This window comes from Myotis yumanensis, unplaced genomic scaffold (genome assembly GCF_028538775.1).
Source record: "Myotis yumanensis isolate MYYU_CA2020_CCGP unplaced genomic scaffold, mMyoYum1.0.hap1 SCAF_2, whole genome shotgun sequence".
In the NCBI taxonomy this organism is placed as follows: domain Eukaryota; kingdom Metazoa; phylum Chordata; class Mammalia; order Chiroptera; family Vespertilionidae; genus Myotis; species Myotis yumanensis.
In genome coordinates, this window is record NW_027223753.1 from 76111691 (window position 1) to 76132443 (window position 20753).

The 20753-nt window shown below is 39.3% G+C and overlaps 1 protein-coding gene across 4 annotated transcripts in view; it reads right to left on the reverse strand.

Annotated features, from left to right (window-relative positions):
* The window catches only part of CDKAL1 (CDK5 regulatory subunit associated protein 1 like 1), a 643254-nt gene that overhangs the window by 204291 nt on the left and 418210 nt on the right, over positions 1 to 20753 (reverse strand). For all 4 annotated transcript variants that reach the window (XM_070405653.1, XM_070405651.1, XM_070405652.1 and 1 more), the window contains one exon: positions 16827 to 16972. In XM_070405653.1, coding sequence (XP_070261754.1) covers positions 16827 to 16972 — 146 coding nt within the window. The remainder of the gene's footprint in view (positions 1 to 16826; positions 16973 to 20753) is intronic.

Below are 20753 nucleotides of genomic sequence, written 5' to 3' on the forward strand. Positions count from 1 at the left end.
ATCACTGTGCTAAAACATGGTGCATGTAGGTGTGAGGCTGGCTGTATGCACTGAACCAAGCCACAGGGATAGTCATTGTTGCCGCTTCCCCAGTCCTGCTGCTGTCGGGTGCTAATACAGCCTAAGGACTGGAAAGAGGGGGTGGTGCTGGGTAACAGGGCCCTGGCTCCCTTGACCTAGGACTAATCTCTGCCCAAGTCAGCAGTCTTTGGGTCTTTCCCATGAGCTTTTCTACCAGAGGATCCTGAAATCTGCATGTCCTATGACAACAACAGAAATCCTTCATTCAACAAAGATGGAATGGGTTTATGTTTTAGGCGCTGTAATAGGTGAAGATACACACATGAAAAGACTCATGAAGTTACATGGGGGAGGGTGAATCTCTGGAGGGAGACATATACAGAAACACAGAGCAGTGTGGTAAGTACCACCATGGAGATAGACTGTAAGGAAGTTAGGTAAGGTACTTTACACAGCTCCTGCCAGCTGGTACAAATCAGGGAGGTAGATGGTGTAACTGCTGTTGTTATTTTTTCATGTACTGAAGGTACTGGGGAGCTAGGGAGGAATCTGATCAAAGAAATACAAGGTTTGTATTTTAAAAAGAACATTTCTGGCACTGAAGGGTGGATTGAAGGGAATGAGCCTACAGTTAGGGAAGGGATTTAGGTAGAATTCAAGAGAACCTTCTCAACGAGGCAGAGACAGTGGGGATGAGGAGGCAGACCTGATCCATTGGTAGATCAAATTCATGGAACCTGGTGGCAGATTGGATTGGGTGGGTGAAGGTTAGAAATCAGTCCAAAAAACTGCTTCTGATTTGGTTAGATGGGTAATGGGGTCTTTTACTAAGATAAAAAGGAGGGCAGGAAGAATAAGTGGGAAAGGTGAGGACTGGGCTTGAAGAACGCACAGATGGAGACTTCTCATTCAACAGCCAGATAGATCAGATATCTGTATGTGAGGGGAGAGGGTGGGAAAGGAGGGAAGGAAGGAGGGAGGAAGGGAAAGACTGAAACTGATTCAAGGAGGTGGGGGTTGGCTAATGTAAGAAAAAAAAAAAAAAAAAAAGGAAGACTGCCTGGAGTCCACCATTAGGAATTTAACAGTAGTCATGATGAAGGAGAGTGAGCAGAAACTAGATTACAGCTGACCAAGAAAGGATGGAAAGTGGAGAAGGTGGGACAGGCAGCAGGGGTCATACTTTAGAGAAAATGGGCCACAAGGAGGAATGAAGTGCAGTTGTAACAGAGCAAGGTAAGGATTTCTGGAGGACAGAGATAACTGGAAAATAGAAAAGGAAAGGCTAAGCAAAGGAAAATACCAGCATTTTTTAGTTAGACTGGAATTAAAATAGTTTAGCTCACTTTTTATTTTACAGATGAGGACACTGAGGGACTGCTAAATCACAGTCTGCCATTACAATTAGAAGCTGCAGCAAAAACATCTGAATTTCCCATTCTAAGAAATACTTGCTAATAGGTGGAACTACGGTAGCCAATAAACATATAAAGTTAAAAACCATCTCTAAGAAGTCATAAAAATAATGTCTTAACAAAGAAGTAATAAATGACTATGTTGTATCTTTCCTTTTAGGTTTAATGAGATAATTTTTTATTAAAAAAATTTACTTATTCAATCTAACTTCTCATTTATAAAGGTAACTGGCAAAAAGAAAAAATGTCTTAAAAGGTTTTAACAAATTTAAATAGGTAAATAGATGTTCCAATATGAATGTTACCAGGGACAGAAATATGTTTCTATGTGTTACAGAATAAAAAGCAGGCTTTGAATTCCAAATCCACCACATATATACCTTCTCTGATCTTTAGTTTCTCAACCTAAAACACAGGACTAGCAACACACCCTCTGGAGGGTTTCTGTGAGAACTGAATAAAATTATGAATTTAAAAGCACCTAACAGCAAAAAAAGGCACTCTATTTAGAGCAGTGCTTCTTGAGTAACCAGTTTTCCCTCCAATTCATTATGGACTGACATTTCTGAAACAGGACTGAAGTGAATTTCTAAAAAACACACCATAAATTGATGTTTTGGAAATGTCAAATAATTTTGTTGTACACTGACAGCAAAGAGTGTACAGGCATGTGGTCTCTGAGCCAGTGTTGGGGTAGCACTCATTAGAGCAGAGTGTGCGTGATATGACAGCCTGCAGAACGCACTGGAGTATGCACCAGGCAGCCTACTACCTATGCACCTTCAGGTCTCTGTGTCTTAGTTGTCTCTCATGTAAAGTATCAATGAAACCTGTCTTCTAGAGTCACTGTAAGGATTCAATGAGTTTAGTAGTATATATATAAACCTATCTGAAGAGTGACTGGGGCATTGTAAGTGTGCAATAAATATTAGTAATCAATATAGTTATTATTTGAGGGCAGTGAGTATTAATATACAGTAAGTCCTCATTTAACACCATGGATAGGTTCTTGGAAACCACACCTTAAGTGAAACAATATATAACAAAACCAATTCTACCCTAGGCTAATTGATAGAAACAAGAGTTAGGTTCATGGGCATAATTCTGGTCACAAAAACATCGCCAATCTTTTAGTAGAGACCTAAAACACTTCTAATATTAAACACTGAACTAAATGTGAGCTTTAAGACATTTGAGAAGGGTTAATAAAAACAAGTCAGACAAAGATTTTCCAACCTGCTTATTCAGTTCAGGGTCTTGCTGGGCAGAGCCTCTCCCAGCAGCTCAGAGTGTAAGATGCCCACCCCACCCCCACCCCCATTTCTCACTGCAGGGCCACTCCCACCCACACCCATACCCACACCCACACCCACACCCACACTCACACCCACACCCACAGAACCATGTGAACATGCCAATTCACCGAACTGTGCATGTTTGGGATGTGGGAGGAAACTGGAGCACCTGAGAAAACCCACATAGACATGGGAAGAATATTCACACTCCACAGGGACAGTGGCCTCTGCTGGGAATCGTTATTTTTTTCTTCATCAATGTTATAAACGTAACTAGTGGCCCAGTATACGAATCCGTGCACACAGAAAGCAAATTAATTAGAATAAATATTTTAATATCGCTATTTGCCCTTTCTCTATACTAGAAGTGTCAACCAAATTCATGATCGACAATGACAGATCGAAACACACACGTGCGATTGGTGCCAGCAAGAGCTTTATATGTATCGTGCATGCGTGAGTCAACTTGGCCTTTTATATCTTATATAATAAAGAGGTAACATACAGATTGACCGTCATGCCCACACAAGATGGCGGCACCCACGGGGGTGGGGGGCAGGCCTGGCGCCTGCCACTGGAGTCCCTTCAGCCCTGCCGGAGGCCTCGGGTCCTCTTGCACCCCTACTGACTGACAGCTCTCCAAGACTCCTCCAACAAGCTGCCCATCCCTCTCTTCCTCCCTCCCCTGAAGCTGAAGCCCAACTGTGGTGTCCAACAAATTGGAAGTTATAACTCATGTCGTTGAGAGTATGCTCCATTCGTCAGCTGGGGCCGACCGCGCCACGTGCATGCTGCTGGAGTCCCCTCAGCCCCACTGGGGGCCTCGGGTCCTCCTGCACCCCCCCATTGACTGAGGCTCAGGCAAGCAGGGCCGGCCGAGGCCCAGGTAACCAGGGCCGGTCGAGGCTTGAGTTGCTGGTAGTAGCAGCAGCAGAGGTGTGATGGGGGCATTGCCTTCCCCTGATTGCCGGGTCACCTCCTGCTCCTGAGGGCTCCCGGACTGTGAAAGGGGACAGGCCGGGCTGAGGGACGCCCCCTCCAGTGCATGAATTTTCAGTCCCAGGCCTCTAGTATATACGTGTGTGTGTGTGTGTGTGTGTGTGTGTGTGTGTGTGTGTGTGTATATATATATATATATAGAGAGAGAGAGAGAGAGAGAGAGAGAATAAACTTGCTTAATTAGACTTGCTTTCTGATGTAAACTTTTTCCAGCCCAGTAAAGCACCTCAAATTCTCTTTCAGGTAATTATAAGCAACATAGCAGTAAATATCAACATGAAGCAGATTATTATTGTAGATCACGCAGGGAGAACAAAGGGTAAAATATTTAACTGCAACAGTGTTTGACTATATTCTGCACAGCGAGAAAACCTGGAGTCATTTTCAAGGTCCACCATTTCTTCTTTTCAGTCGGGTCAAGTTTCTAAACTTTCTAAATCTCCATTTTCTGGCTAATGAAAAGAAAATAGGATTCTACCAAGTCTCCTATCTACCTAATCCAGGACTTCTGTGAGAATCAAATGAGATGAGGCATGGGAAAACACTTCACAGACATTTAGTTACAGTGTGAAATATTTCCACCTGGCTATAAAGCAAGTAGTGTTCCTGGGCTGAAGAAACTCCTGGGCTCGTCACTAGGGAGAGGAAGCTGGGCATTGCTACGTGATGCCATTACCCAGGCGAACATTTAGCATATTAGCCTTTTATATATAGATGACATTATTCAAGGACCTGCTGTACACACAAAAAGTCATAATTCTAAGGCTATTTTATGCTAATGCTGTTTTTTTATTAGTATATTTTGGGATTTCAAATTTATTTTAGCCTATAGAAAGAGAAAACATACTTATATTATTCATGTACAAGAAATACTATTTTTGCCGAAACCGGTTTGGCTCAGTGGATAGAGCGTTGGCCTGCAGACTGAAGGGTCCCAGGTTCGATTCCAGTCAAGGGCATGTACCTGGGTTGTGGGCACATCCCCAGTGGGAGATGTGCAGGAGGCAGCTGATCGATGTTTCTCTCTCATCGATGTTTCTAACTCTCTATCTCTCTCCCTTCCTCTCTGTAAAAAATCAATAAAATATATTTAAAAAAAAGAAATACTATTTTAAAATTCATTACAATTTAAGCAACAGTTTTTCTTAAACTCCCTATGTACCAGGATTATGCCTTTTTTACAAGTATAAAAACACTCTTAAATTTTTAAAATTTTTAATTGCATCATGATTCTTAAAAGTACAAATTATTTAAAAGAGAGAAATAAAAAAATGAAATCAAATTAGAACAGTGGATAAGAATTAGAACAAATTGGACAATGAGAAAAAATTTTCTGGAAAAAACCCTCAAAAGAATAATATATTTTTCAAGATGCAATTAAAAGATTCAATCACAACAAATAAGCGAAAAGTATATAAAAAAAGATTCATTATTGAACAGTGGAGTGAAAATGGCATTTTCCAAGGAGTTTGATGCTTGGTCTTATTTACACGATTAGACCAAAAACAATTAGTCTAATAAATAAGGGAAGAGAAGTCTGTTCACTTTAAAGGCTTTTTTAACAAGAAACTACTGATTCCACTCAGAAAAATAAATTAGTTTATAAGGAGAAAATTCTTTTAAGAATTTAAGACACAAATTAAAGGAGAAGCGTATCATGCAAGTAACCCCATGCCAATCAGAGGAAATACTGGGTTGGAAATAAGCCTGCACAGACAAAAGATAAACATGAGCTATTTCTGTTCCTACGTGAAAACAGTAATTCTGGCAGCAAGCCAACTGCAATGTACTGGGCATCTTGAGTTGGAAATGGTGGCAGAAGAAATATATGTAAGAACTTGTCTCTATTTTTTAATGTAGTGTGATGGAATCAGGGGGGATGGGAGGATCAGCTGTAAGAAAGGACTTACCCTGAGGCTGAGGCAACTGCTACATACACACCACAGAAAGAAAATCAAGAACAAAACAAAAAAATTGAGGTAACACTGATTCTTGTTTGATATTAGAAAAAAATAAAATCTAGGAGTTAAATTTCTTTGTCTTTCATAAAATGGTATTTTCTGATAACTGTTCAAAATAGACAACCAATAATATGCCAAAATACTGTTTTAGTTTGTGAGATTGTTTTAGTAGAAATAATTCGTTTTACAAAATGAAAACATCACCAGCAAAAAAAAAAAAAAAAAAAATAAGAAAAAGAGTATAAATTGGCTTGTGTGCAAAACCAGGTATGACACCTAAGAGAAAACAACTAGGTACTTAGGAGCAGATGCTTAGAGGGGATTATAAATTCAATTCTTTATAGGAGTAGCTATCAAATGGTAACATCAAAACTTTTAAAAAGCTTTTGTATATTTATGTACATAAAAGTTATAGTTTGGTTTGTCTTCAAGTGACAGAAATAAAAAGAATGGCATAAAGAAAGTAGAAGTTTATTTTTCAGTAGTGTAAGTGAAGTCCAGATCAGGAAGGAGAGCTGCTTTAGGCATATCAGGGATGCAAGGCGCAGCTTTCATCGTGTGCAAGGTGGCCTATGTGAGCGCCAGCCATCAAGTTTGCATTCCAGTCTGTAGGAAGGTGAAGGGCAATGAAGGGTATGTATTCCTCCCCTTTAAATACTTTCTGCAAATCACACCTGTCACTTTGATTACATCCAATTGGTCAGAACCTAGCCACATGTCAAAGTTAGCTGAAAGAAAGGCTAAGCAAGGTAGTCTTTAGTTTGAGTGGCCTGTGCCCATCTGAAAACAAACGGTGCTGCTGAAAATGAAGGGAGGTGGGTTGGAGGGGGACAACTCGTAGTCTCTGCCACAGTCTCTGTTGTGTGGTGATGCCGACCGCTACATGCAGGATTTACCATTTGCCTAAGAGGGATAACCCAAGCCTATCCTCTTAACCTGTCCTGTTGTCCATCCATGACCTCAACTGAATGCACTGGCCTTTTCAGGTCTAAACGTGGCTTTAAGAGGACTGATGGCTATAAACTGAAGGGCAGTCCCAAGTTCCCAATTTAAAACAGAGTATATATGAGATAGTTAGAATTTTTGAAACTTCCATTTGAGAAACGGGAGAATGGGAAACCCACATAAGCGACTACTGGATAGGAATTTCAAGACCTGCTTTGTAGGAGGCATGAAGACTTTCTGCCCTGGCACGGAGGAGTTCTTACCATACTGATGAGCCCTGACTTTCCTGAGTGGGTGAAACTCTCCAGTGCACTGTTTTCCATTGCCCCTGTCCTCTATGGCCCCTCATGGCCAGGCATTAAGGGACATGCTCTTCTAAGAGGGTTCCATGACTGCTTCCTTCTGGTGCTGATCTGAGGCCTGGAACTTGCTTTAAGAGTTGTAGCCACAGGTTATGCAGACAATCCTGGTGAATTTTAGGCAACCCAATTCCCTTAAAATCTTAGTATGCTCCCACTCTATTTCTTATCAGTTTCATGTAGAATGTAGTAAAAATTCATGTCTGGACATAGTTTTGAACTTGAGGACTCTATCTTTTATCACTGTCCTCTGTCCTCTGTTCTATCCACCACCCATACTGCCTCTGAATTTACTCTTGACCTCCTTGAGGCCATATAAAACACTCTTAATCCCATCACTGCCAGAAAACTGCAACCGTGTATGAGGGGGAACAGATTCTACCTTCTCCAGTGGCTGTGGCATTGTAGCCAATGCTTGTAATTGTTTTACTTGGCTTTTGCAAGCCTGCAAACCTCAAAATTACAGGGGTCTCAATCAAATTAGGTTGTAATTAGATTGTAATTCACAAACAGAGATTGATTTTCTTAGCAAAGTTTGTTTTTTTAAATCTCAGTGTGCAATTGGCTAGCCCTTGTCTGAGTTCCTTGTTGCTAAGATCACTAAGGAACCAGCTGATATTTAACATTCTGAATTTTTGGTGACACTTCTGCTACAGACTTAGTTAACACTTGGTCTATCTTCCAAGATTCAGCAGGTGACAATTTGATCAAATAAATTACTAACGTATAATATTAATTAGCTTCATAACCTGCAATGAGTCCTTCCTACCTGCTGCCCAACTAAACTAGTTCTGTACTTTTAGGTCCTATCACATGTAGTACTCCACATAGGATCAAACCAGTATTTCTTTCTTATCCATGGAAAGCCTATAATAAACATTTATGCTCCTCCCACCCCAATAAGTATGTCAATCACTAAAAGACAGTTACCAAGTTTTACTAATCTCTTAATATTCTATACCTAACAATGCCTATATAGTCTATAAGCAACAAATATTGAGTAAATGTAAGACTTTGGCTCCTTTGAAATTCATATTAATTCACAGTGATTTTGAGGGGTCTTATTTCCAGAATTCAAGTTGGTCAGATCTTAATAGTCTGAGATTCAATCTTTAAAGACAATGATGGGGAAGGAAGGGAAATGAGGGAGAAATACTTTCAACAATAAAGATAAATTAAAAATAAAAAAACAATTATGGGTACATTACCCAATTTTCCTCACTGTTTGATGCTGACTTAGTTATAATACCTTTCAGATATTACTGCAAAGTCTAGTAGAACATTCAAATCACATGCACTACACCTGCTCCCTTGAGTTCTTCCTGGTTCAGGAACATAAGGTCCTAGATGTAATAATGCAGATTCAGTAAATGTCCCTCAGAGAATAATGTTGAGTACAGGAGGCAAGAGTGACCAATAACTGACTCACTCCTTGTGCCAGCAGCAAGTGATAAAATGAATCAGTGCTAGGGGTTGAGGCTTTTAGAAGCAGGAGGTTGGGCTGAGGAATTAATATATTTGGCTCTAGGAAAGAAAGATAAACAGGAGGCAGAAATGAGGACTTACAAAGGTTTAGAAACACAGCCGATTATGTAGGATAATAGCTTTGCAACATATAATAGCCAGAAATACAACACTTTTATTTTAAAACGTGTACTTGTACACACACTTCTCACAGAAACTGCAGTTCACAGTTAAAGACGTTGGTACAGATAAACTACTCATTACTTCTATTTGTAGTTTTTCACCATGTGGTCATGTTCAAAAACAGCTTTCTATCACCCCCTTACCCAGTGCCTCTCCACCTGCATGGAAAGTGAGAGAAGAAAACAAGTGACACTGACTATAGGAAGATACATTAAAATTTAAGAGAAAGTACGTATAATTTAAAATTTCCTATAGAACTATTTTTAATTGGAAAAGTATGATCATCCCTAATATTTCCAAATATCACTCTATCTGGAAGGCTAAATGCCTTAATAGCAATTAATAAAGTTCGGTGGTTACCAGGCTGGTGCTTGAATCTGAACTGTTCCAGTTAATAGGCAGTGATTGCACAAGTCACTAAGCTCTACGTGCCTTCACTTTCTCGCCTATAAAATGGGGTAATAATATCTCCTTTTTAGTATGTGCTATTGTGAAAATTAGCACATCCATGTAAAGTACTGACCATATTACATTCAACATATTATATACTCAATACATGTTACCTAATAAATACTGTTAGCTATTAACCAGCAGGGATTCACAGAACACAGACTCTAAGAAGACAGAGTATTATGTTTCATTAAAGGTAATATATCAGCTTCTCTGCAAAGAGCAAGGGATTTTCTTGATTACGAAAAGAGGACTTTAATTAAAACAGACTGAGAAATACTGTTCTAAGCCTTAATTTTATTGGCTCCAGAGTAAGTGGCATTCGTTGAACAAGTACATACTATCCTGCCTCTTGCTCTTGTGTCCCTCGATACTGTGGATACAGGATGGTGATGGGTACAAAAGGGGATCTATCCCTCGATGCTGTGTATCCAGGAATTGAGGAGCACAAACCCAGCACTGTGCTAAAAACTGGGGATGCAGCAGTCAACAGAGATCCATGGAGACTTGCTCTGATCTGAGACATCACTACATCTCAACAGCCTTTGACCACTTACAGTACTTGGGAAAGTAATCCAACAATACTTTTCATAAAACCCAGAGCACCTAGCCCCATGTCTACTTACAGGAGGCAACTCTAGTTGACATTTGACCCTTACCATTTTCATTTTCCTAAAACTGCCAATGTCATTTGGCTTTTGTAGTGTCATTTCTTCTTGGATATCCTCCTATGTTGGCCTGACCATGCCTCTTTAACCTCTGCCACAGGATCCTTTCTCCTTTTCCATCACTCCAATGTTGGTGATTCCTAGACTTCTGTTCCTAGCCTTCCACTTTATTTCTTCTGGATGATCGCATCAACACAGCTTTATCTACTACAGAAATGCTGGCTACTCCCAAGCATTTATCCCTCAATCTTCAGCTCCCTCCTGGGCTCTTGACCCAGTTTTTCTACAGCTTAGGGGCCCTCTCCTCAATTTTCTACACAAGCATTTCAAATTCAATACATCCATAAGTAAACTCATTACCACTTCCACCCAAATTCCTCCTTGTTCTCATTCTCCTATCTGGGTTAAGTACATCATCTTCTACTATGGCTTGAGCTAAGACACCAGGGAGCCATCTTTGACACTCATGTCTATGTTCCTCATCCTTCCTTCCAAGATCATAGTGAAAATTCTATCTCCTCAACATTGTTGAGTCCATATTATTGTTTCCATCGCTAGAGCAACATGCCTTAGATTAGCATAACAGTACAGCACATTGGTTCAGTATTGACTGGCTCAGGAATCATATGGCCTGAGTTTTCATCAAGGTTCTATCACTAACTGCACGGCCACGGGGAAATTGCTGACATCCTTGAGCTTTAAGGTGTAAATAAACTAATATATGCAATGCTGTCACAGCAGTGCTTGGCAGGAAAGTAAAACTAAAAATATTAGCCATTGATTTTATTACTATTACCATATTATTATTGGTATTTTACTGTCCCACTTATTACAGTGCTGGGCACAAAACTGATAAATGAAAAAAAAGAAAAAAGAAAAAAAGAATCACTGCCCGGCTGGGGTGGCTCAGTGGGTGAGCATCGACCTATGAATGAGGAGGTCAGGGTTCAATTCCCAGTTGGGGCACATGCCCAGGTTGTGGGTTCAATCCCAGTGTGGGGTGTGCTGGAGCAGCTGATTGATGATTCTCTCTCATAACTGATGATTCTATCTCTCCATCTCCCTTCCTCTCTGAAATCAATAAAAATATTTATAATAACAAAAGGGTAAAATGCTAATTAGACCAGACATCCTTCCTTCCGGATGAAGCCACAGCAGGTGGGGGCCACCGCAGAGGCAGCAGAGGCTCCCAGCCTCAGTGGTGGCAGGTGGGGGGCTGGGGCCAAGGCCCTTGCACGAATTTCGTGCATTAGGCCTCTAGTATATATTTAAAGAGAATCATTAATATGTATTACAAGAATTGGTAGGAAAATTGTTATAGAGCAGAAACCGAGCATCTAGTCCCATTACACATTAAAACAGTCTGGGCTTTTTACCCAGTCTTTTTCAGCATTGTGAATCCTGACATTTTTTTATAGGAGCAAATTAAAAAAACTCACATTACATATTTGGCTAGGTTTTTGTGACAATATCATGACAATACGTTAGTCCCCCAGAGTAGGAAAAGCACTCTGAACGGAAAAATGCTTACCATTAGTACATGACTTCATAGATAGAAGGTTTGACCCTTATGTTTACAACCAATGTTGAGGTAGAGAAAGATGTACAAATGGTTAAAGGAACATAGCGTCTCAGTTTCTGAAAGAAATAACACAATCATACTATACAGGAAGGATATAAAATAGAAGGAGATTAGGAATGATGAGATTTCTCTCTTGACCAGACTAGAAGAAAAACAGAGAAATCAATAGAAAATTTACTTGTCTTCACACTACTGAATCAAATTTGGGGTAATCCCAAAATCATAAGGAATTTAGCAGATAATGTCAAAATCTTCCAAATATAAATGTAACATGTTGCAAAAGAAAAAACGCCATTTTTTTCTGTTGTATAAGTGTTCCAATGATATGTATTAATTCTCCTGAAAAAACTGAAAAGTAGCAAGGGACAGAAGGGAAAATAAAAGAACTTCACTACCTCAGAAAGAAATATAAGAAAAGATAAAACAGTGAACAAGATCTTAGGGACACCCAAAATAACAACATAGAGATATTAGAAGTGATGAAATAAAGCCAGAAAATATCTTTGAGGGAAGTATTTTCCCTAATTATTTTGGAGGTGGTTATTTGGTGAACAAAAACCCATCTGGGAATGCATCTGAAAGAAACCTTAATTATCTAATCCTTGCTCAATCATTCTTTTTAAATTTCAATTTCTTTTTCTTCTTTCTTCACAAATATTGCTACTCGTGTCTCCAAGACACAGGACTAAAACAAGATAGAAGAAAAAAACAGAATAAAATACAACTTGAACATAACTTGTCTTTTATCAGATTGTGTTCCAGGACACATGGGTGATGGGGACTAATGAAAGGAAGAAAAATAACTCAGGATGTTAATGATTTCGCGTCCTTTTCTGCAGATAGACTGGGAAAGTATGTCATAAGATAGGCTGGACAACATGAGCTAAGTCAGTGACTCACTTACAGAAGTCATCCTGCCAAGTGACCTAGCCCCTTGGCCTTGGGCCTCTTCACCGTCTGAGTACACAGTGGACAGGTCAGAGAACAAACCTTTCTCCGCAGGGCTGCTACTTCCCTCTAGTTCTCCCCACGAAAAGATCCCCCTCTCCCTCAGTGCTCGTTTGTTATTGGTTGTTGCACTTCACTAGGAAATCTCTGGGTACAATAAACTCAAGGGTATGCGAATAGACGCCGTGATGCTAAAAGGGTTAATATTCTATCCACTGTAGATTGTACATTAACAATGACATTGGCAAATCCTGAGCTGGATAATGTCATGGAATTAGAAGCCAACACACAGATGCTACAGTAAGGTGTAACTTTCCCTCTATGCTACTTGCAGGTAAAAACATAGTGCCCATGAATTCACAGTGTAGTTACTGAGTGAGGGAGATGGATCTGGTCTCTCAAGTTTAAGGTCTAGTTAACACAGACCAAAGGCCACACTGGACTTCCAACAAAACGATGTGTGTAAACAGTTAGGTCCGAATAGATAAACTGTTCCATTTCTTGTCATTCTTACATACTGCTTTCCCACAGTCCTGTGTGGATCTGTAGACTTGGAGATCTTTTACTTAGCATTAGAACATATAGTGAGAGAACTCTGCATGTTGTCATTTTTTAACATATGTGAATATATGGTTTATTTTGGAGAGTAATTGTGTAAAGACAATACTGCTCCACCGAGGTGGACAAATATGGTCTATGTCCAAGGCCCCAAGGTCCTGGGAACCCAAATTACATCATCCTGACCATATCAAAGTGAAAATTCCTCTCACTGGGAAATAACTCTTTCAAAATTACACAAGAAAATAAAAATAATTCAAGCTTTTTACTCTTTTTATTCCAGTTATATGCTTAAAAGATCAAAGAAGAGGCAGTTAAGTGGCAGGTAATTAAAAAAATAAATTTCTGAGGTATTTATTAAAAATTATAAAAACATATAAATCTAAAACTAGAATTGCACCTCTTGCTTTGTTTTAGGTAGGTTTTTTTTTTCATATCCCTACAAATCCCCTTATATATTTCCAGAAATCATCTTATCCACTTAAATAAAAACAGCAAATTTCTTAGTTAATTTTCTGACTGGATTAATGAATCTGAATAGCATAATTTAAGTCATATGATTGTCTGCTCTGGACTGCTGTCTTAAATTAGTGTATTAAGTAATTTAGACACTTTTCTTTGCAAAGGTTGCACGATTTAATAAACTCCCATAGGCCTCAACATGTGCCAGCTCTGCTAGGTTATCTCCAATCCAGCTGCTGTTATGATAACAGTTGCCAACTTTCAAACAAATGAAGGGAATAATGAATCAGCTTCAAGTTGGCTCGTATGTAAACTTATATTGCTCCCAGTAATAACTCGGGCCAATTTCAACTATAAAGAAAATTAATTAAAAAGATTTCACCTCCACTGTTTGAGAAACATGGCACCAGGCATGCTGCTGAATTAGCGTTTATGAGCCCGCGGCTTCAGGGAAACTCCCATAGTTTGGATTTTAGTCTTAAGTGCTACAAGTTTTTTTTAAGACTGGATTTTTTGAGGAAACAGATTAGAAAATACCTGGTCCTTAATTCATAACATGAATATTTAAGAAGCCTCACACTGCTGAGAAAAATAAGGGCTTATCACAAAAAAAGGCTTGAAAGACTTCTGAGGAGGAAAGAGGTTGAGCTCCATTTATACAGGAGGGAGAGCACCCCTCACCTGGCTGTAGGCCAGGCCCGCTGCAGGGCACAGTGTTAAGCATAAAACAGGGCGACATGTGAGTGCTGGACCCTTTTTCTAAGAAGGACAATACTGTATTGAATTTCAATAAACTGGACAAAACAATTTTTGTGCTGGAGCTGTTATCCCAACTAGTGGTTCTATAGAACCACTGAAACTCTGGTGTTTCCAATTAGCACTAATCTGTTTGGCATAAAGCTGTATTCTTACAGAAAGAAATAAGTGGAATATCAGACCAGAGGTCTGTTTAAAATATGCAATTTATTTCTAAATGTCCATTCTAGTTGAAAATTATTCCCTGGGTGGGTTCACTTCCTCGAGAGGACAGGGAAGCTCTTTCACTAGCAAGCAAAGCTGGATGATAGTGTCCTCACAGGAGTGAGGGTGTGTTACAAGCAACAACGGGGTGGACTGAACTAAATATACAGTTTTATGGCTGATGAACTGTATAAAACTAGTCAAGGATTAGCATATTGGTAGTGATAATATGATTTCTTATTTTTTTCCCCCAAAGGGTCCCAGTAATTATTCTGTCATCAGCTCTCTATATCAGATATATTTTATTGGCTGCATGCTACAGTCTTTCAATACATCTTATAGATTATAAAATTACAACTAAGTGTGAAATTGTATACCATGATTGCTTCTGCCCTCACTGCACATACATAATACAGAGTTGAAAGAAAAAAAAAAAGCCCCCTTGGGGATGTTAAGTGGTTAGACCATACTCTACAATTCCAGTGATTCACAGCACTTGAAACTGAAACCGTGGATCAATGGGTGTAGGATGGGTGTCTTCTCTAGGCATCTCCAATATCCTCTCCTGGGATCGTTAGAGCTGGAAACACTGGAGATGCCTAAGTGGAGTACTTGGTTCTAAGATCTTCCAGCCAGTTGAAATGGTTCAAGAAAAGCTCCATGTATGCCTCAGGGTAACTTGGAATCCAAAGAAAGGACTACAAGCTTAGCCCATGAATAAAACTATTTTCTAATACTTTGACGTGATCATCATTGACCTCTATATAGCTCATGGATGCTATTGAAACTGTTCAAGATGCAACAAATTTAACAGGTCCATCTTTGGAGCAACATAAAAGGCTAGAACTTGTTGTGAAATTGTTGCCCAGTGAAGTAGCCACAGTAGTTCCCCAAACAACTGAGTCAGCACTCGCCCAAATGGAGGTAAAAGAGAGGTGCTGATTCCTTAACCTCACTGAATCATATGAATACAACAAACCATTTGGAAAGTGTTCTAGTCTATTCTGCACAACAGGATGCATGTCTGCACTTGGCAAAACCTTGTGCAACAGGTATGAATTGTGCACATTATTTACTACTGCTCTGGTAAGCAAGAGGCAAGAAATGTCACAGGTGCAAGGATTTTTTTTTTCAATTTCAAAAACATTCTATTCACTGGTGCTGTTGTGCCCAAAAGGACTCTTACACGAAACAAGTTTACCTATAATAAGCAGGAATAAATGTAAAAATGAGATACAGGCCAACAACAGACAGATCTAATATAAAAATCCTATTCTTTAGCCTTGACCTCAGTTCTGTTCAAGATCAGAAAGTATGAGAGGCGCTAGAGATCAGTCATTCTTCCATATTCTAACTTTGGAGGTTGTATATACTTAGTGATCATTATTCTGGAATCCTAGAATATATATACCTTCTACTCACTGGATTGAATATTCAAACAATTAGCTGTATTTGTCTGAATGCACACTAAGTGTCTTTATTTCAGGTGGTTAGAATAATCAAGAAATGATTTGAGGCTAAAAATATTAGACAGACACATGAAGGAAGGAAGGAAGGAGAAAGAAAACAGAAGCAAAAGATTTTAAAAGATGTGTTTGTAGTCAGGATAAGTGACTAATGGACGATGGAAAAAATAATTGCTTGCAATTTATATAAAACCATCGTAACCATAAAATACATGGTACAAAGGTACATAATTATAAACAAGAAGATGGAAATAAAAGTTGTCTTAATTAAGAAAAACAACAGAAGAAAAAAATATGAAGAAAATTATGGAAAGTAGGAAGATGCATGCCACAAATATGCCAGATAAATGACATATCCCCAGAGGGAGAACAATGCCCTCCACTTGAGAAAGTTCTATGACCTTGGCTGGCACTGCTGTCTCCTTGTACAATCACAGAAGGCATTCAATGTTGGTGATGATGAGGAGGAGTTTTGAAGAATATAATCATGGACTGCAAGTGGTTTTGTGGAAACAAAATGATCATTCATGCCTGAGATTGTGTAAAATGCCTTAATTTTGGTCAACAACAATTTGAACTTTAAAAAAATAGAATCCCCAAACCTCCTTATAAATTCACAATTCTTCAAGTAAAGCACAGGGCTAGCATGTAAAAGCAAAGGCGTTCCAGAGACTCTTCAAGAAATGCTACTTAGTAGAAAATTATTGATTGTGTAGTGACATGATGTGGCCTACCTCCATGTCAAAACCAGCCTGCAAATTCAAAAAGCCACATGAAAGGAGATTTTAAGTAGAGCAAAGCATAAAGCAGTTTTCCTCTAGTGGGTCAGGTATAAAAATGATCACAATACACATTACCTAGGAAGCACTAGCAATCCTACACAAATTAACACTATTTGATGTACAGATGGAAGGTGGAGAGAAAGCAAAAAACCACATCAAGGTGCCTAAGGATGCAAAGGCTCTGAAAGCTTCAAAAGTCTCACCTTTTCTCTGGTGCCTTTAATTGTGGCTACAATAAGTGCATTTTGCCACATGCTTTTAAAAGAAAAAAAAGAAATGGTCATTTTCTTAAGTGCTAAGAGACTTACTTCTCTTTCAGAAAATCCACCACTCTCCTGAAGTCAGCCACGCAGTATTCTCTCTTCATTGCCATGAGCACGGCGTCCGAGGCGGACTGCACCGGTATGTGCAGGAAAGCATACACACGGGGGTGATTAAGGACTTTCGCCATCTCCTTTAAAAATAGGGAAGGAGAAAACATTAATCACCTTAACATATCAGGGAATGGTTTCCCTCAGATCAGCACTCACAAGTGGAAGCAAATAAACACAGCTGAACACAGACGAGTCATGTAGGCTCTCAAAGTGAATGTCACCTGCGGTGTGCTCTGATGACATTTAGGAATTTAATATTCCTTTTGGATGGTTCCACTTCAGAGTTATTTCCTCACATGCACCATTTCTCTTAGGTGACAAAACAGAGATAAACTCATGTAATGCCTAAAGTGTAAAAATAATTTTGATATTTCAAAATAAACACTTCTCCTTTGCCTCATAGCAGCTTTATATTCTGCCTGTTGTATTAGCAGGAGAAACAGCAATACAGGGGTGGTTTAATAGCAAAAGTAGGTTTACAGTTGTGAGTATGTGAAACAAGTTTATTTTATTCCTGTATTATTATTAACTAGAGGCCCAGTGCACAAAATTTGTGCATGGGGGGCGGTCCCTCAGCCCGGCCTGCAACCTCTCCAATCTGGGACCCCTCAGGGGATGTCCGGCATTTGGACAACCCTCTTGCAATCCAGGACCACTGGCTCCTAACCATTCACCTGCCTGCCTGTCTGATCACCCCTAACTGCCTCTGCCTGCTGGCCTGATCGTCCCTAATCGCCTCTTGCCTCAGCCCCCACCACCATCGTGGCTTTGTCCAGAAGGACGTCTGGAAGATGCCAGGTCTAATTAGCATATTACCCTTTTATTAGTATAGATTACTGTATCATTTTCCAGATGAACAACTGTAAACCTGCTTTTGCCCCATACTGTATTTAAGACAAACAGTTGGTGCCATATAATCCTGTGTACTTGAATAAAGTTTCCAAATTCAGGACACATCAACACTTTATTTTTTTAAACAATGAAGGAGAAAAATTAATCTATAACTCACCTGTTTCTTTTCTAGCTAGTTAATGAACACATTTTGTGAGAATTTACTATGCAAAAGGCAGAGAACCAGACAATTACCCTTGCCCTAGTCACTACTGACATCTGCCTTTTAAAATGCCACCAAGTTTCAGCGAAGAGAAATAAGGGGAGAACAGGATGAAGAATTTATCTTGCAAAGTTAAGGAGAGCAAATTCGAGTGAAACAAATTAGAAAACCCAGAGATTGTTTTAAAATTTCTCCAAGGATACAAAGGGAGGAGGAAAAGGAGTAATGAAAGGAAAGTTGTAATATAACCGTCTCTGCAAACAATGAGAAATATGGCTGATTTAGCCCAACTCCACTGTTCCAAGCAGTGTCCTCATCAATGGGAGGACAGGAAAGGAGGTGGAGGTGAAGGGGAAAAGGAGGGATGGAGGGAGGGAGAGGACAAAAAGAATGCAAAGAATCCAATAGAGATACAAATGTTAAGAAAGGACCTTCTTTTTAATAACTTGCATGTGTCCAATGGTTTTCAGTTCTCAAAGTCCTGTACTTTGATATGTTATTTCATTTTACCCTTAGAACAATATTTTGAGGGACTTTATGGAGCCAAAGAGTCAGCTAATTCCATATGGTCATCTCCTAGTTATTCAGGGGTAAGTCATGCATATATATCAAGCATGCCCTCTGTTTCTCCATTTTCTTTCCATTGACTATGAAAATTGGCATTTTTACCAAAGTGGAAGAGCTATTAAATCAGTCACCTTCTTGGTAGCAGCTTAGTTGTTTTAAAAAATCTGTTTGGCTAAGAAATTCAAATAACCAGACAATATTACTCATGGATATCCTTTATCTACCTTCACTACCAGACTTTATATATATGTATAAATGCCTCACTATATTTGGTTACTATTTGTTTAATTTATTGGAACTGGAGTTGAAGAATTTATTTAGCAGAAAAATAACTGATCAACATATTATCAGAAACTTCCCTTCGCAGAACTGTTACAATCCTTGGCTGGATATTTAGTCAGCAGGCCTTAGGGTAACACCGATCATGATGTACCCTATAGTAACTATGTTGGCCTTCTGCTATGGTTCTCTGCCTTTCACGTACTTCACACCTGAATATCAACATTCCCAAATAGTGGGGGGAAAACAAAACAAAAAACTTGAGAAATAAAATTTCACTCTCAATATCTATGCCTTGGTTTTCTCATCTGTAAAATGGAAAATAGTGGTAATCTCTACCTCAGAGGGCTACTGGACTACTGTGAAAATAAAATAATCCAGTATATGCTTATATGTAACACTTAATATATAAATGATCTAATCTTGCCCTAGATGGTTTGGCTCAGTGGATAGAGCATCACTTGGGGACTGTGGGGACTGAAGGGTCCTGGGTTCAATTCCGGTCAAGGCACAAACCTTGGTTGCAGGCTCCTCCCTAGCCTGGGCCCTGGTCAGGGTGTGCGTAGGAAGAAACCAATCGATGTATTTCTCTCACATCAATGTTTCTCTCTGTTTTTCCCTCTCTCTTCCACTCTCTCTAAAAGTCAATGGAGAAATATCCTTGGGTGAGGAGTAAAACAAACTAAAAATGATCTAATCTTCTTATTTCTTGGAGCGTATGTAAAATTCATGGGAACACATTTTCATACAGATTAATGGAAACCCATCAATAAGTAGAACAGCTTTTCAATAAGCTAGTTCCCTTAAATAGTAAGTGAAGGAGAGGTCATTTGTATTGATCTACATAAAATAAATTTGAAGGGTGTACCCAGCAAACATGACCACAACCAGAAAGGGTAGTATAGTTTCTCTAGAAAGACACAGGGTGGCCTACGGCTATGAACAGGAACTCATTGGAGGAAGCCTGCCCTCTCACAGTATGACCATTTACAAACTACACCGTTAATAGGAAACAAGGAGGGTGAATGTGGTGGGTTTCCCCTTTGGATCTCAAAATAAGACTTCCCACTCATAACTTTATAATGGTAGGCACCAGAACAGAAAATAAAAATAAACTTTCCCTTCATTAAAGCCTATATTTTACCTACTAAAAGAATCATGACTGAACATAATGTACCTGAAAGAAACAATATTTTTGTTTTGTTTTTTCTTCTATCCTGATCTCATTCAGCACTGTTGGTTCCAGATAACCTTTAATCTCTTCACCTGTCCAAATTCTTTTGTTTGTAGGTTCAGCTTATAGCTAAGGTTCTTTCACACAAGGGATGACTTTTCCTCTGTGATTCCTCTCATATAAGAGGATGACTTTTCCTTTGGGATTCCTCTCATGCAAGGGATGCCTTCTCCTCTGTGATTCCTCCTGTGTAACCTGTTCCTAGAGCAGCCATGGGCAAACTACGGCCCACGGGCCGGATCTGGCCCGTTTGAAATGAATAAAACTAAAAAAAAAAAAAAAAAAAAAAAAAAGACCGTACCCTTTTATGTAATGATGTTTACTTTGAATTTATATTAGTTCACACAAACACTCCATCCATGCTTTTGTTCCGGCCCTCCGGTCCAGTTTAAGAACCCATTGTGGCCCTCGAGTCAAAAAGTTTGCCCACCCCTGTCCTAGAGTTACTAAGAGCTCCCTTGCTTCTGCTCTGCAGTATGATTGATTTCTAAGATGGAGCAGGGGTTATGCTTTCGTCCTCTCTCTGGATCTCTATAATGGGTGGGACTGTGTCAAGTGCAACCCCAAACTTATAAGATATATAGGTTAGAACCACATAAGTATACATAGAGAGAGGTCTAAAATATAATTGCTATTTGATAGGACGACAAATTTTCAATTAGTAATTGGCTAAAGCAGGTAAACAAGCACATATCCAAGCCAGTAAATAAGCATGCAATCAGCCTGT